Raw genomic sequence first — 17,782 nt, 5'->3', positions numbered from 1 at the left:
AGAGAAACAGCCCCAAATCATGATGTTGCTACCCCCATGCTTCACAGTAGGTATGGTGTTATTTGGATGTAACTCAGCATTCTGTCTCCTCCAAACATGACGAGTTTTCTTTCTACCAAACAGTTCTACTTTGGTTTCATCAGACCATATGACATTCTCCAAATACCGTTCTGGATAATCCAAATGCTCTCTAGCAAACTTCAGATGGGCCCGCACATGTACTGGCTTAAGCAGGAGGACACGTCTGGCACTGCAAGATCTGAGTCTCTGGCGGGGTAGTGTGTTACTGATGGTAGCCTTTGTTATGGTGGTCCCAGCTCTATGCAGGTCATTCACAAGTTCCCCCCGTGTGCTTTGGGGATTTTTGCTCACCGGTGTTGTGATCATTTTGACCCCACGGGGTGAGATCTTGCGTGGAGCCCCAGATCGAGGAAGAATATCAGTGATCTTGAATGACTGCCATTTTCTTATTATTGCTCTCATGGTTGATTTCATCACACCAAGCTGCTTGCCTATTGCAGGTTCAGTCTTCCCAGTCTGGTGCAGGGCTACAATTTTCTTTCTGGTGTCCTTTTACAGCCCTTTGGTCTTCACCATAGTGGAGTTTGGAGTGTGACTGTTTGAGGCTATGGACAGGTGTGTTTTATACTGATAACCAGTTCAAACAGGTGCCATTACTACAGGTAATGAGTGGAGGACAGAGGAGCCTCTTAAAGAAGAAGTTACAGGTCTGAGAGAGCCAGAAATCTTGCATCTTTTTAGGTGACCAAATACTTATTTTCCACCATAATTTGGGAAATAAATCTTGCCAATTCAGATATGGTGATTTTCCGGATTTGTTTTCTCAGTTTTGACTCTCATAGTTGTGGTCTACCTATGATGTCAATTACAGGCCTCTCTCATCTTTTAAGTGGGAGAACTTGCACAATTGGTGGCTGACTAAATACTTTTTTACCCACTGTACATACAATGAATGGATCAGCTATCCAATCTCAAACCACAGGCAAGGTTGCAGAGTACACACGTGTAAGGAAGAATCAAGCTTTTATTGCAGAGATAATAGATCCCAGAAATGTACCCCAGACCAGGGAACAGTATAGGGCTGAGAAATATAATCCAGCAAATTTTTCAATGCGTTTTTGGAGTGTTAGATGTCCCAGAAATATACCCCAGACCACAGAATACTATATGGCTGAGAAATGTAACCTTGCAAAATTTTTAGCGCTTTTTTTCAGTTTCATAGATCACAGAAATATATCCCACACCAAGAAATAATGTATGGGTGAGAAATTTAACCCTGCCAAATTTTTAAACACTTTTTTTGGAGAGTTATGTATCAAAAGATGTACCCTAGAACAATGATTTTTTGAGTTTTATGAAACACAAAAAAGTAACACAAAGCATGTAATACTCAATGTATCAAAATTAGTGATGAGCGAGCACTAAAATGCTCGTGTGCTAGTTGCTTGGGTCGAGCAAATTGGAATACTCGGGTACTCGACCTGAGCAACGAGCCCAATGTAAGTCTATGGGAAACCCAAGTATTTTTACCACGATCCCCCCCGTGGGTCCTTTAAAGGTCTAAAAACAACTGAAAATGATGGAAACACTGCTCAAATGACATGGGATCATCATGGGGATTGCCCCTGGATGCATTTCTGACTCCAAGGTCACAGCTGTAAGCAATGTTGTCAGAGTTTCACTACATTTTTACAGGTGCACCAAAAAACATACAGAAAAGAAACCAAAATCGATTTTGCTGGGAAATATGTGAAGGTACATCTTTTCCAGGGTAATGACTTGTATATAAGGCAAAATAATTAACCCCAAACCAAAATGTTCCTCCACCACTTGGGCTATGTTCACACTCAGCATTTTTGATGCGTTTTTCAACTTTAACATTGCTTTCAACCAATACAAATGCATTCACTGGGAAATGTCATTGTAACATTTAACAACCCTAGCTGGCCATGTGGTGTGTGACACATAAGGAGACAAATCTTGTTTCATTTATGAAGGAGGGACTCTTAAAGTCACAAAGCCTATTTTTAGAGGGGCATCAGGTGGCATTAATATTCTTAAAAGGCCATTATTAAACAGTGGGTCTCTTATGCTGTTATTGCCTATGCAGTGAGTGGCTGGGCTGCCAACAATTACAACGCACCCCTGTAGAATGTAAGCCCGCAAGGGCAGGGTCCTCGCCCCTCTGTATCAGTCCGTCATTGTTAGTTTGTTTACTGTATGTGATATTTGTAACTTGTATGTAACCCCTTCTCATGTACAGCACCATGGAATCAATGGTGCTATATAAATAAATAATAATAATAATAATAATAATACCCCTTTCACGAGAGGTGCAGGAGGACTTCCTGAAAAAATGTTGCATTGAATGCAAGGCCTGCCCTGCTATCAAGTCATAGGCACCCCAATAAGCATTTGAACCAAGGTACTTTATGGCCACAGGAAAAGCCACTTCACATTCTTCAGTTGGTCCTGCAATACTGTTTTCTTATGTATTAACTGCAAGGCCTGCCCTGATACCAAGTCATATGCACCCCAATAAGCCTTTGAACCCAGGTACTCAATGGCCACAGGAAAACCCACTTTACATTCTTCAGTAGGTCCTGCCATACTGTTTCCTTATGCATTGAATGCAAGGGCTGCCTTGACCAAAATTTGCACGCACCCCAATCCCCCTTGAAAGAAACTTGGAGGAGGGCCTCATAAAAAAAACTGTCCCATTACAAAGGAGCGGGTCTCCTAGACTCGTAATACCCATACACTAAGTGTATGGGCTGACAAACATTTCCTCATGGGGGATACATTTAAAAAAAATATTTAATTGGGATCACAGACACCCTTGCCAAAAAATTGACTGTAGCAGCACGGAACACGTGAAGCCTGATGATCTAGTGGTGGAAAATGATGAGAGGTAGAGGAAGACCTCTTTAAAAACTAGGCCCAATTTAAAGGAGCCTGGCTTATCTGACATCTCCATGGAACTAGGCGACCAGTGGGTCCCAAACCTGGCTTTCTCCAAACATATCCATGGTTCAGAGATGGTCACTGGATCAGATCTGTGTCCTTCCAACCGTAGCCGAAAACCCCTAGGTTGTTTCCTATAGAATCATAGATCAGTGTCCCTCTGTTATGATCTGGTGGTTTAGGAATAACATGAGACAAGCTCTGAAGGAGGTGGTATCTGTACTGACCGCAGACCCTGAACCTAGCAGCGCAACTAGAAATAGCCGTGGGGGGTACCTAACGCTCCCTAGACCCCTCGGCACAGCCTAAGATGTAACTTCCCCTAAAGATGGAAACAGGAAACCTATCTTGCCTCAGAGAAAATCCCCAAAGGAAAGATAGCCCCCCACAAATATTGATGGTGAGAGGAGGGGAAAATAACATACGCAGAGATGAAATCAGATTTTAGCATAGGAGGCCAGTCTAGCTTGATAGATAGGACAGGAAAGGATACTGTGCGGTCAGTATAAAAACTACAAAACAATCCACACAGAGTTTACAAAATCTCCACACCTGACTAAAGGTGTGGAGGGTAAATCTGCTTCCCAGAGCTTCCAGCTAACAGAAAAAATCCAAAATGACAAGCTGGACAAAAATAGAATGCACAGAACAATAAGTTCACAACATGTGGACTGAAATGAGCAAAGCCAGAACTTATCTTAGCAGAACTGGTCAGGAAACCAGGAGAATCCAAGCAGAGATGTGAATCCAGCCTGAAAACATAGACATGTGGCATAGGCTGAAGACTAGAGCCAGGTTAAATAGCAGAGCCAGGAGAGACGATTAGTGAAAGCAGCTGCTAAAGCTAAACCCAAGGAGCGGCAGTTCCACTCAAAACCACCAGAGGGAGCCCAAGGGCAGAATTCACAAAAGTGCCATTTACAACCACCGAAGGGAGCCCAAGAACGGAATTCACAACACCCTCGTGATGGTGCCATGATGAATTGGCTGCAGTCCTTTCTCTTGTCTGTTGGGTGGTTTGCAGAATGTCTGGCTGGTAGCTCTGTGTTACTTCCGTCTCCCAGGATGTGATCTCTGAGTCTTTCTATACCCAAGGCATGTAAGCTATTTTTAGAATTACCCAGGGTCCTTCAGTCCAACATCAAGAAAAGGTAAACAATGGTGATGGGATTAAGTAGCACTATTAGCATATAAGCACACATCAATAAGCAAAGCTTAACACACCCTATGTACCGTCACTATTACAGACTTACACAGTATGTTAGATAGTATATCAGTTGGCAAGTCTGTCTTCTTGACCCACCAGACATAAACACTTAAATTCACAAGCCAATATACAGATAAAAAGCCAGTTCTTTTGGTTTGCAAAAAACATGGTTGTCTGGGAAATTAAGATACAATCTGGTTTCTTCACAGACGATTCTGACCCTATCTCAGCAGCAGCTCTCCCTACACGCGCTAAGTCCAGAGCAGAATGCGGCTAGCAGGGTGGCGCCAGGTCTCTAAGGCTACTTTCACACTTCCGTCGGTACGGGCCCGTCACAATGCATCGGGCCGACGTACCGACAGACGTTGTGAAATAACTGCAAGACGTGGGCAGCGGATGCAGTTTTTCAATGCATCCGCTGCCCATTCTGCAGTCTGGGGAGGAGGGGGCGGAGTTTCGCCCGCGCATGCACGGTCAAAAATGGCGGACACAGCGCACAAAAAAACATTGCATTGAACTTTTTTTGTGCGTTGCGACCGCCAAAACACGACGGATCCATCGCACGACGGATGTGACGTGTGCCCATCCGTCGCGATCCATTGCTAATACAAGTCTATAGGCAAAAAACGCATCCTGCAAGCACATTTGCAGGATCCGGTTTTTGCCCATAACGACAGATTGCGACGGAAGACAAAAGGCGGAAGTATGAAAGTAGCCTTATAGACTTGATGATGCTGTGCAGCCAGCCATTCACTGTAATACCACAACAAAGAGGGCTGCGGCATTACAGTGCATGGATGACAATCCCTGCACTGTCATTGGCGCTCTAAAGAGCACCAGAAATGCAGAATTGCTCCCTCTGAATAATCCCAGAAATACTCAGTGCTCGCCGAGTACACCAAGCATGGTGATACTCGGATGAGTACCTACTCACTAATCAAAATATATATTTAATTTTTTCACACCTGTGCCCCCCCTCGTTCCCCAAATTGCAGCCATATATCTGGCAATGGATTGCACAGCCATAATCTCTGGCAAAGAAAAAAAAACTTGTAAAAATACCATTTCATTCTGCTTTGCAAACACTAGAACATCGTGTGCCCAGTTCAGCATGACAAATTTGGTAAAAGATCTTCTTTAAAGAGCTTTCACATACAGAATACCATAACTTCCAAATGTAGCAACATTCTGCATGTTATACCATTAATGTACTGCACCCCGCTTCTTACGCAGCACTGTGGGTCAGATTTATCAATACTGGCATAGCACATGCTTGTGCTACGTCAGTCTTGACAGAGTATACAAAGCATGCCACTTAATAAATACAGCGCCTCCTGTAAATGGCACTACACTAGAAATGCTACTCCAGTCAGAAACTGTAGTAGCATTTCTGGCATAGAAAACACCAGTAGATTTGATGAATTTGACAGGGGCGCTTTTCCAAATTGGCGTGAAAATGCCAAAAGTCATTACATTTTTTAACAAATTCACATTGCACAGAAATATTAAATCTTTTCAAAGCTTTTACACCACTATTTTGATGAATCAGCCTGTTTCTTCTAAAAAAAAAAGTATGAATGGCATGCTAGGTAAATAGTGTAGGTGGCGCTCTACAGCATGTTGAAGCATATGAGCAACTTCTATTTAACCTTCTAGTTCATTTGCATTGAAGATAAATATGCTGTCCTTAACCCAATAACCCAAGTCCAAGTCCAAAGGCCCCAGAATACATCAATTCTAGAAATCAAAAGTTGTACTTTATCCTTTGTAACTTCAAAACTGGGAATAAGATAAAAAATCTCTGAAAACCAGTTAAATTTTACAAATAATTTTTTATAAACTATTTCCTTGACAGGAGAATAACCCTACACTTCAAACTACAGAGATGAAATCAGAACTTGATATGCTATACAAAATTGAAGATGTCCCTCCATGGTATCTTTGTATTTTCCTTGGATTACAGGTACAGTAAAATGTGTGAATGAAAATAATGCATGTTCAATTTTGGATTAATAAGGGAGGAAAACTTGTGAAGACTCAGGCATCAAGGTTGGATTTCAGAAAGGCAGATTTTAATGGACTCAGAATGAGAATAGGAAGGAGCCAATGGCTGGATGTCCTTGAGGACAGAAATGTCCAGGAAGGATGGGAAATTCTGAAAAATGAGATTCTCAAATTAAAATCGTTAACAATCCCTAAAAGAGGGAAGAATAGAAAGTATTTAAGGAAACCAGGATGGATGAACACAGAACTTAAATATATGCTAAAAATGAATAAAGAATTGCTTATCGAATGGAAAGAAGGAAGTATATCTAAAGAAGAATATAATGCTGTCTGCAGAACCTGCAGGGTACGCATCAGATTACTAAAGCTGATAATGAATTAAGGTTTGCAATAGATGTAAAGCAATGTGAAAGGATTTTGGGGATATGTCAAAAGTAAAACAAAAGTCATAGATGCTATAGGATTTTTACAGAATCAAAATGGTAAAGTGGTTAAAAAGGATGTTGAGAAGACGGAACCTTTAAATTCCTATTTTGCATCATTTTTCTCTCAGAAGGTAAATGTAACATCTACTGATCTTCACTGTACTATTGAAGGAATTAAATAATCCACACTATCCATAAACAGATAGTGAGGGAATACTTAGCTAACATAAACAAATTAAAGTCTTGAGGTCCAGATGATTTACAATCTAGGGTATTGAAGGCGATAGCAGAGGAAATTATTGGACCACTCTCCATAATCTTTGAAGATTTTTGGAGAACAGGAGAAGTTCCAGAAGACTGGAGAAGAATGTTGTCCCTATCTTCAAAGAGGGGAAGAAGGTGGACCAAGTGAACAATAGACCTGTGCGCCTGACTTCTATACCAGGAAAGATCTTTGAACAAATTATTACACAACATGTATGCAAGTACCTTTATAAGAAAGAAGTGATTAACCAGGGCAAGTATGGGTTTGTAACTAATAAGTCATGCCATACTAACTTAATTTCATTCTATAACAGAATCACTGACTGAGTGGATCAGGGAAACTCAGTAGATATAGTATATCTTGATTTTAGCAAATAATTTGACAAAGTACCTCATTTAATCCTTATTGAAAAAATGACCAACTATGGAATAGAAAAGGCAACTGTTAGGTGGATTCATAAATGGCTTAGTGATTGGACCCAAAGAGTGGTTATAAATGGTTGCACATTCTTTTGGAAAAATGTCTCAAGTGTGGTATCACAGAGTTCTGTCCTAGGCCGTGTGTTGCTCAACATATTTATCAATGATTTAGATGAAGGAATTGAGGGTAAACTGATTAAATTTGCTGATTACACAAAGCTAGGAGGGATAGCTAATACTAGAGAAGAGAGAGAGGATTCAAAAATATATAAATAAACTGGAGCAGTGGGCAGCAACTAACAGAATGTTTTAACAAGGAGAAATGCAAAGTCCTACATCTGGGCAAGAAAAATCAAAAAATCATACAAAATGGGAGGAATAGGGCTAAGCAACAGCACATGTGAAAAAGACTTGGGTGTACAAATAGATCACAGACTGAATATGAGTCAATTCTGATGCTGACATGTCCGTTTTTTAACAGCAGCACGAGCCACAAAACCTCTCCCACATGTGCACACTGATGACACATGGATGACATCGGACACAGCTGTGGACTGCTTTTTTTGGCTGGGGGTGTCAATATACATGGCCCCTTACCAGCCTGAGTATACTAGTACACAGTTGTCTGCTTTAGCTTCATTGGTTGTCAAAAATGAGGGGGAACCCCGTGCCATTTTTTAAAATTATTTACTTAGATAATTAAAAAATACAGCATGGAACCTCTCTATTCTGAGGGTTGCAGCCCATAGCTGTTAGTTTTGCCTGACTGGTTATCAAAAATACAGAGGAACCCCACATAATTTTATGTATTTATTTAAAGTGCAGGTGGCAGCTGATGAATGAATGATGAGCCACCGCCTGCTCTTATGGTTAATAATTGAATGCAACTCTCAGCAATGTCCCCTGCTAGCGGATTGCAGCACAAGCAGGGGACAATGATGTGAGCTGTCTTCATCAACCAGCGTCACAGATCAGTGCGAACAGTACCGATGATTCACAGGCACAGTTACGTGTGATACTGATGCAGCACACGGGCGGCACACGGTTGCCACAATTATTAAACACATAATACAGGAACACGGATATCTCTGGTACTGTTTTTCCAATATCAGGACATGTGAAAGAGCCCTAAAAGACGCTTTGTATTGCAAAAACTAGTTTTTGCATCGTCATATTTCAGTCATGTGAGGGCTTGTTTTTCCAGGATGAGTTGATATTTTTTGATCACTTTCTATTTCGATTTTTGGAAAGCAGAATGAACAAAAATCAGCCATTCAGAAATTGTTATTTTTATGCCTTTCCGTGTGTGGTAAAATTGATAAGGCAGCTTTATTTTTTGGGTCAGTGTGATTACAGCGATACCACATTTATATATTTTTTTATGTATTGGCGCTTTTACACAATGAAAACTATTTTCTTATTATTTTTGCATTGCTTTATTCTGAGAGCTATAACTTTTTATTATTTTTCTGCTGTTGGAACTGCATAGTGACTTGGTTTTTTTGCAGGACAAGATGACAATTTTATTTACATTCGTCCTTTTGATTGAGTTTTGGTCTACTTTTTGTTTGTTTGTTTTTGTTTGGCGGTGTGATGATAATGCATCATTTTTTATTTATTTTTTACGGTGTTCACTGAAGGGGTTAACTAGTGTGACACTTTCATAGGGCAGGTCATTTTGGACTCGACAATTCCAAAGATGTGTACTTTTTATTTTTATTTCTGGGTACAATACATTTTTATTTATTTTTTATTATTTTGTGACTTTTAATGTATTTATTTTTACAATTTTTTGACAATACCCGCTGATTACATAAGTTCCATTTTTCTGGAACTATCATATTCATGCTTTTTTATGTTTTCGCTATGTACTATTATTAGGAGCTGAGAAACAATAAATCCAATAGTTACATATCTAATTAAAGGGGTCCCATCTTCAAGATCCTATCCCAATATGTAGTAGGTGTAATGATAATATTGTTAGCAGATACCTCCAATTAGAAATATAGTATAGTTTTTCTGATTTGTTAGGGCTCTTTCCTTATGTTCAGGCATTGCAGAACCTTAGGTATCCATGGTTACCTAAAAGTTCAAGTTTAGCCATAAGTTAATTTAATTGGAAATTATCTGACTTTTCTGTTCTTTCTGGAGTACAAAGGGGGCTGCTTGAAGAAAATAGGAAATGTTTAGTTGCTCTGTTGATTTCAAATAGGCTGAGTTTTAAGTACTCAATGTTAGGCCTCTTTCACACATCCGTGTCTCTGGTACTTGTGGTGACAGTTTTCGGAGACACTGACACACGTAGAACTATTCAAATTAATGGATCTGCGCACATGTCAGTGTGTTTCCATGGACTGTGTGTTAGGGCTAACGGAACGCACCAAGTAAATATAGATGTTATTATTGGTATTATTGTTTGCAGCCCAGGGTCCACCGTGCAGGAGGAACCTGCTGCTAGCAAATGATGGCACTATATGGTGGTATAAGCGAACTCTGTTACTTCACAGTCGCACAGAAAGACGCTGTGCCCTGTTAACCTCACAGGGGAACACAGGTAACTGCTGAGCTGATGGCAGTCAGTGGTCACTCACTCAGAGAAGCACACAAAACACTCCTCTCCTGTGGAACCGGAATTCTAGAGGCTATGAGCCAGCCCTGAATACATTCACACAAAACTCCTCACCAGAGGTGCCGGTATTCTAGGGGCTTATTTCAGCCAAACCCTGTCCACATACAGCCGTGACCACAATAGCAAAGCTCATTCATCTATTGATACTAGCCCATGGCCATGCGGCCATGCGAACCTTTTATAGCTGCAGCAACTTCAGGACCTTCCTAGAGGACCAATGGGAGCTGCCACAGTACCTGAGCAACTTCAGGATCTTACTAGAGGACCAATGGGAGCTGCTGCAGTACCTGAGCATGTGACCCCTGACCTCCAATGAGAGGTCTTACTTTGGGCATGCTCAGAAGGGGAAAAGCAGGACTTAGTGCTAGAGACGTCTGCTTGCCGCTGACCAGTACTGGCAATATTGGCAGAACCTGGAAGAACAGCAGTAACCAGGCGCAGAGTATCAGCCTGAGCCAGATGCTGGGACCGACGTATCCGCTGAGCAGGCTCCACTGCGGCTGGTGAAGGATGGGAGACCGCAGCAGAGATGGCTTTAGATTCCCCTTGTGCAGAAGCGGGAACTCGACACCTAACACTGTGTGTCTGTGTGCCCCACATGTAAACATGTCCATTTTTTACCGTCAGCATGGACAGCAAAATGTCCCGCACACATGCACATGGAGAACACACATTGATGACGTCCATGTAACACGCATCGGCACCAGGGAAGAAGCGCTACAGTAAGCGCTATTCCCCGGTGGCAGGTGCTGAAGACAGCTCTCATCATTCTCCCTTGCTCTGCCAGTGATTGGCGTGAGCAGGGGAGAATGATGAAAGTTATATTAAAGTCCAAACAATGACAGCAGGTGGGGGCTTTTGGTACTCTTACTCCCATCACCCGACACCTGCTGCCGCTAATAACAGTGACAGCAGAAGTGGATGATCGGGGAATTCCTCAGCCACTGCCTGCGATATAACAAAATAAATGAATGAAAAACCCAAAAGAGTCCCAAAACCCCCACCTGCTGTCATCGTTCTAACTTTAATATCACTCTCAACATTCTACTCTGCTAGCGCTGATCGCCGGCAGAGAAGGGGAGAATGATGAGAGCCGTCTTCAGCACCCGCCACCAGGGAACAGTGCTTAATGTAGCGCCTCTTCCCCGGCGGCCATCTATGTGGTACTGATGCGGTACATGGGTGGCACACGTATTACACACACGGACACAGATCTCTCTGGTACCAGTTTTTCCAGTACTGGAAATAAACGGATGTGTGAAACCGGCCTAAGGGTCTGTTGCACATGTTGAGGTTTTGTCACAATTTTGGCACTTTTTTGCACAGATTTGTCATAAACACCTGAAGGATTTCCTAGTCCCAACAAAGTAAATGAGATTCCAAAATTTGTCTCATTCACATGCTGCTTATTGTTTCCTTGTAGATTTGAAGCAGATTGAAAATCTGCAGCAGGTCAATTCTTTCAGTGTTGGTTACTGCAGATTTCACCCATATTAATGAACAGGAAAAATGCATCAAAACACATTCCAAAAATGCATCAGAAATGCTTAAAAGCATGTCAAAAGGCATGGATGTAATGCTACATTTTTGCTGCCAACACATGATTATTTACAGCAGATTTTTTGGCTGCAAATACTGAATGACAAATATGAATATCACCATGCATTATAATAATAATAATAATTTTTATTTATATAGCGCCAACATATTCCGCAGTGCTTTACAAATTATAGAGGGGACTTGTACAGACAATAGACATTACAGCATAACAGAAATACAGTTCAAAACAGATACCAGGAGGAATGAGGGCCCTGCTCGCAAGCTTACAAACTATGGGATTGCTAAAATAAAATCAGTTACTGAAGAAGACTATAAAAGTTTCAGTACATATTTGATTTGTTTAATAGGAGCAGCAGACCCCTACGTACCCTTATAAGTAGTTTACTTAAAGCTTTGGTGTTGACATACACCCTTTGAAGTGTTCCGGTTTCAATGTTTTGCAGCACTACTTGACATGCTTCAGTGGGACAATCGCTATTCCATTTCTTCTAGCAAATGCTCTCTGTGTGGGAAACGATCAGCAAACTGTAAGCCAGCTGATAGGAACAATATTTACATGCGTAGGGATCACTACAATTATCCAGACAACATTTGGTGTAAGGTATGATTTCTTCTCTCATTTTTGCATTTAATTCTTCTGCGGTGCATTCTTTCATGCTTACGTACATGTACATTCACTGACTGCAATATTTAGCAATATAGAGAAGACAAACTGTGGCACTCACCCAGTGAAAAATCAATAGACTTTATTCCAAATGTTCAAAGAGTACAGCGTGGTAGGTGAGTGATACAGTTTATCTTCTCTATAATGCTTGCACTCTTTTCTGAGCACCACATAGAACCTGGGTTTTAACACTTTTTTGTGTGTGAGTATTTCACTTCATATTGACTGTAATATATGCGTATTTTGGCAGTAATGTACATTTAGTAGAGCTACTCATGGTAGAGGCAATTCTTAAGGGAATCTTTTAACAGGTTTTTGCTTCTCAATCCCCTTTTAACTGTGTGGAGGAACATAGAAGGGGCATAATACTGTGTCGGGAACATCATACTGTATGGGGACTGTAAGGGAAATTATAACACCTGAAAAATAACATTAGAGTAAGTCTGCCATACTCATGATTGACACTAGAAAAATGGGATAATATGTATGCACTTTTATTACAGAATCTCAGAACCAAGGGAGGTGTGGCTGAAACTATAGTTTCATTCCGGACACCTCGGCGTTGTGAGCCTGAACTTTAAAACTTGGCACATGGTCCTTTGAGGTCAGGCTGGACATTTCATATTTATTATTGGGAGCAGTGGGGTGGAAGAAACAAGGTATTTAATATGCAATTTGCTTGCCCACCTATTAGCCTATGGTCCAGTGACAGAGCAGTGATTTTAGTAATACAGTTTATGCCAACCAGCAAATTTCAGTCCAGGACCAGACATATAAAATATGGGTTACACAATGGAAAGGTGTTCACATGTGGGAGTTCACCTGAACTCAATGTGATCCATAAACCTTTGACCAGACAATTACCAAACCAAATAAAACAACTCACTGTGTGATGTTGTGTGTAAAGTCCACAGCAGCCTCGTTTACTAAATAACGAAAAACAGTAATTATAACCTTAAATACAAATCATTGTGTACCCATAGCATAAACTACCTAAAAAAGCATGGGGGATTTAAAGGCTCCATTCCACCGCCCTCAGCTGCATCGCACCAGCTTGAGGGCACTCGGCTGAATGTTGCTCATTCAAAATATCCCGCTGAGACCTAAGCTCACTAGGGACACGCTCACAATTTATTTAATAAAATAGATTAACATGAGGGTCACAGATGCCAATACAGGGTTCCCACCTCATCCATTAGTGCAAACCACCTCCTTCAAAATCCCCCTTCTTTTCCGGCCACAGCGAACACGCATGCCTCCTTATGCTTCTGAGTTCCCAAAAAGAAGGAAACCCATCTTACCGGACACTCCTCCAAACCTTCCACTCCCCAAAGCTCAATCACGCTACCCTTTCCACGGGTGTCAGCCATTGTGTGTCTCAAATAACATCACAACACTTCTACCTCACATAGTACATCCTAAAATAACAGACCTCCAGTGTCTTTACTCACAAGCTCACTCACCTTGAATGCACTAAAAAAGGCCAAAACAAAAGCCGTCCCAAACAAACAACATTCATACTCTGACCTACAAACAGTCCTAAGAGAGCCCAGAAGCTGGCGTAAAATAATAAAAGCAAAGTCTCCAATCCTTGGCTGTATATTTCTTGCGAAAAGCTTTCAATGTCTGATGGGCCAGGAAATCTTTGGTGACATCCTTCCAACCCTGTAGATTAAAAAATTGCTAATCCTCCTATCTTTCCAGAAACAATTGCAAAAGACAAACTCTCCTCAAATGCTCTGCTAATCATATACAGCAAAAGGTTCACCAGATCAGCGTCCAAAACTTGCTCACCTACTGAATCAACAAAATCCTGCCATAGTTGCCATACCGACACATATTTTACCCAGGTGGCATGAGTAATTGAATTCTTCAACAAGTTTAATGCTGCATGGAAACCAGATCACATAACGGAATGAGGCCAAACAGTCTGTTGCTGCTCCTCATCCGGCACCAGCTCTAGAAACCGGTCCACTGAAAGCGAAGCAAAGCGTCCGCTATGGAGTTCAGTACACCTGGCACATGGGTGGCACAAAACAATGCATTAAGATCCAAGCACTTCAAAACCACATGATGTAACAACCTCACCATGGGTGGCGATTCCACCGACATGTTATTTATGCAGTGGACTACACTCAAGTTGTCGCACACGAAAAGCACTTTCTTATTTCTAAAATCCAAATTCCAATTCAGATTGAAAGCCCTCCAAGCACACGGTCATCCCCCAAAGCACCATCTGACTCCGAAGTAAGCCCCAAAACCAATTGCTCCAGATGCATCATGCTATAGTAGCATCAGCACCCCTGCCTCATCTCAGTAAGGGCACTGGCATGCTCCCTCTCCTGTCCCCGCTGCTCCGATCCTTGCAGAATCTAGCTCCTCAAAGGGCCTGCGCGTGGCACCCAGGTCTTCTGGGAGTATTCTTAAGGCATGCGAGTGCTACCCCTTTAGATCTGTAAATGTCTCCAGTCAATGGCTGAGAGACATTATATATTTAAGGCACACTCCCTTATAGTTTATTACAAGTGTGTGTAGTTGTAGGTTCCTGTATCTGTGCTTCCTGATCCCATTTCAATATGTCCCATGTGTATCAGTATCTGTTCCTATCCGTCTTCCTGAATCTGAGTTTGTCTGCCCTGTCTGAGCAAGTTCCTGATTCAGTCCTGCCTGTACCCAGTCCTGATCCACCTTGTCCACACCTGTACTGCTACAATTAATCGTCCAAGCTGTACCTGCTCCTGTGATCCTGCATCTGTCTGTTCTGTGTTCCAGTACTGTTCTATTAACCAGCCGTGCAGTATCCATCCAGCAGCTATCCAGTTCCAGGCCATTCTGACTCTGAGTCCGTCCCTGCTTCACCAAAACCCCTTTGGTTTCAGCTGCTGTGGCTCAGGGGCCCGTCTTCGTGTGGCACAGAGGTTCCACAACCATGTACATGACAATTGCTAAGGTCATTGAACCCGCTGACTCTCACACCTCCCCGATCCCGGATCTGTACCAAGACTCAACCCGTCAGAGACCAGCAAGACAAGATCCTGTTATACAGTGGGGAAAAAAAGTATTTAGTCAGCCAGAGAGGCCTGTAATTGACATCATAGGTAGATCACAACTATGAGAGTCAAAATTGAGAAAACATCCAGAAAATCACCTTGCCTGATTTGACAAGATTTATTTTGCACATTATGGTGGAAAATAAGTATTTGGTCACCTAAAAACATGCAAGTTTTCTGGCTCTCACAGACCTGTAACTTCTTCTTTAAGATGTTCCTCTGTCCTCCACTCATAACCTGTAGTAATGGCACCTGTTTGAACTTGTTATCAGTATAAAACACACCTGTCCACAATCTCAAACAATAGACTCAAAGGATACAATGGCTAGCACTCAAGTTAAAAATTAGAATGACAGTGCTAGTGAAAGGGCCAGTGGTCCCATTAACAATAGTTCAAAAAAATCACTGCACACGTACGAGTTGAAAATTATGCTTCAAGTTATTATTATTATTTATTATTATAGCGCCATTTATTCCAAGGCGCTTTACCCCTCCGGGTATACATAATAAAAACAGGTACAATAATCTTGAGATCTCAACACCATAGAAAACCTTTGGAGGGAGTTGAAAGTCCGTGTTGCCCAACCACAGGCCCAAAACATCACTGCTCTAGAGGAGATCTGCATGGAGGAATAGGCCAATATACCACCAACAGTGTGTGCCAACATTGTGAAAACTGTAGCGCAGCAGGGTTGGTGCAGTGTGACAGACAGGTAGGGACCACAGGAAAGTTCATAGCAAACATGTTTAATTGTCCAAACTCACTCAGTGAACAGCACATGGTATCCTCCGGATCTCAGTCGGGAAACAAGACAGTTCATAAATATGTCCTTTGCTGAGGGCAACTGCACCACCGTATCATGCTGTGGGGTGCCAGGAGTTCGCTCTGCTGATTCTGTGCTACCTCACACAGACAGAGCTTCTGCAGAGCTGACTGCTCCACAGATTGCCAACTCCAAACTGACACGCCCTAAGCCTTCCTGCAGGGTTTTTCTACACTGGAATCTGTTGCCATCGGCCACTTGTAAGATCCTGCCAGGAGGTAACGGACCGGCCCCGCTACCTTCCTGCAGTCCATTTAAAAAATAAAAGCCCACACCAGGTTTTCCTTACCAATTCCTTGGCCACATAACTTGACCAGGTTCAAGGTTACTTTTATTCTGACTTGTGACTCACAGGTGTCCTGCTGTGACCACAAGGCACTCCAGCAGATCTAATACGCTTTTGAGCGCATCCTGGGGGACACATAGCGACCCTCGCAAATAACACCAGTCACTGCCTCACATACCCCCCTCTGTTCAAACTTGTGGGGTTGAACATTTGTCACCATACAGGGGGCCTGTGACAGGGCATCCGCATTTCCCTGTGACTTCCCCGCCCAATGTTCCAAGGTAAAATAAAAATTTTTCAAAGACAGGAACCATCGGGTGACCCGCGCATTTCTCTCCATGGCATTCCTCATCCAGGACCAAGGGTAAACGATCTGTTACCAGTCGAAATTGTCGACCGTGCAAATAACGTAGGGACTCCAAAGCCCACTAAATGGTAAGGCACTCCTTCTCCACTACGCTATAGTTTTTCTCGGCTGGGCTGAGTTTCCTACTTAGGTAGGTGACTGGATGCTCCTCTCCATCCACCTCCTGTGACAGGACCGCTCCTAGGCCCACGTTAGAGGCATCTGTCTGTACAATGAAGGGTTTCTGAAAGTTGGATTTAATGAGAACGGGCTGTCCGCACAACGCCACCTTCATGGATTGGTACGCTTCCTTCACCTGGGGGTTCAACCGAACCATGACTGACTTCTTTCCCTTGAGGAGATCGGTCAGAAATGTTGTTCTCTCTGAAAAATTGGGTATAAACCTCCGGTAATACCCAATGATCTCGAGGAACACTCTTTAGTGATGAACGAGTGTGCACGTTACTCGAGTTTTCCGAGCATGCTCGGGTGTTCTCCGACTATCTTAAGCATGCTCATAGTTTATGTTTGAGTCCCCACAGCTGCATGATTTGTGGCTGCTAGACAACCTGAACACATGCAGGGATTGCTTGTTTATTAGGGAATCCCCACATGTATTCAGGCTGTCTAGCAGCCGCAAATCATGCAGCTGCGGGGACTCAAACATAATCTATGAGCATGCCCACAATACTCGGAGAACACCAGAGCATGCTTGGAAAACTTGAGTAATGAGCACACTCACTCATCACTAATTCCCTCCACTGTTTGGTGGTCACAGAAACAGGAACAGGTCAGGCCCAGTTCGAATGGCCTCGATTTTATTTATTTGGGGTTTAATGACCCCACAGCCAATCACATAACTCAAGTAACGGGCTTCCTCAAGCCCTATCGTACATTTCTTGGGATTCACCGTCAAACTCGCGGCTCTGAGCGAATCAACCACCGCTTGTACCTGGGATGAGTGGGTATGCCACTCAGAACTAAAGATGATGATGTAATCTAAATATGCGGACACATATTTCCGATGGGGTTCCTGCACAATATCCATTATCCTCTGGAACGTGGCAGGGGCCCCATGTAGTCCAAAGGGCAGGACAACATAGTCTTTAAGACCCTCT

General features: G+C 42.5%; 1 protein-coding gene across 1 annotated transcript in view; it reads left to right on the top strand.

The window, feature by feature from the left end:
- SLC23A1 (solute carrier family 23 member 1) overlaps window positions 1-17,782 on the top strand; it is a 334,606-nt gene that overhangs the window by 36,546 nt on the left and 280,278 nt on the right. Inside the window, exons 3-4 of the mRNA XM_069764941.1 lie at window positions 6,048-6,155; window positions 11,938-12,095. Of these exons, the coding sequence (XP_069621042.1) occupies window positions 6,048-6,155; window positions 11,938-12,095 (266 nt within the window). The remainder of the gene's footprint in view (window positions 1-6,047; window positions 6,156-11,937; window positions 12,096-17,782) is intronic.

Source organism: Ranitomeya imitator, chromosome 4 (genome assembly GCF_032444005.1).
Source record: "Ranitomeya imitator isolate aRanImi1 chromosome 4, aRanImi1.pri, whole genome shotgun sequence".
Classification (NCBI taxonomy): domain Eukaryota; kingdom Metazoa; phylum Chordata; class Amphibia; order Anura; family Dendrobatidae; genus Ranitomeya; species Ranitomeya imitator.
The sequence above is the reverse complement of the archived record's forward strand: the minus strand, read 5'-3'. Positions and strand labels throughout refer to the sequence as shown.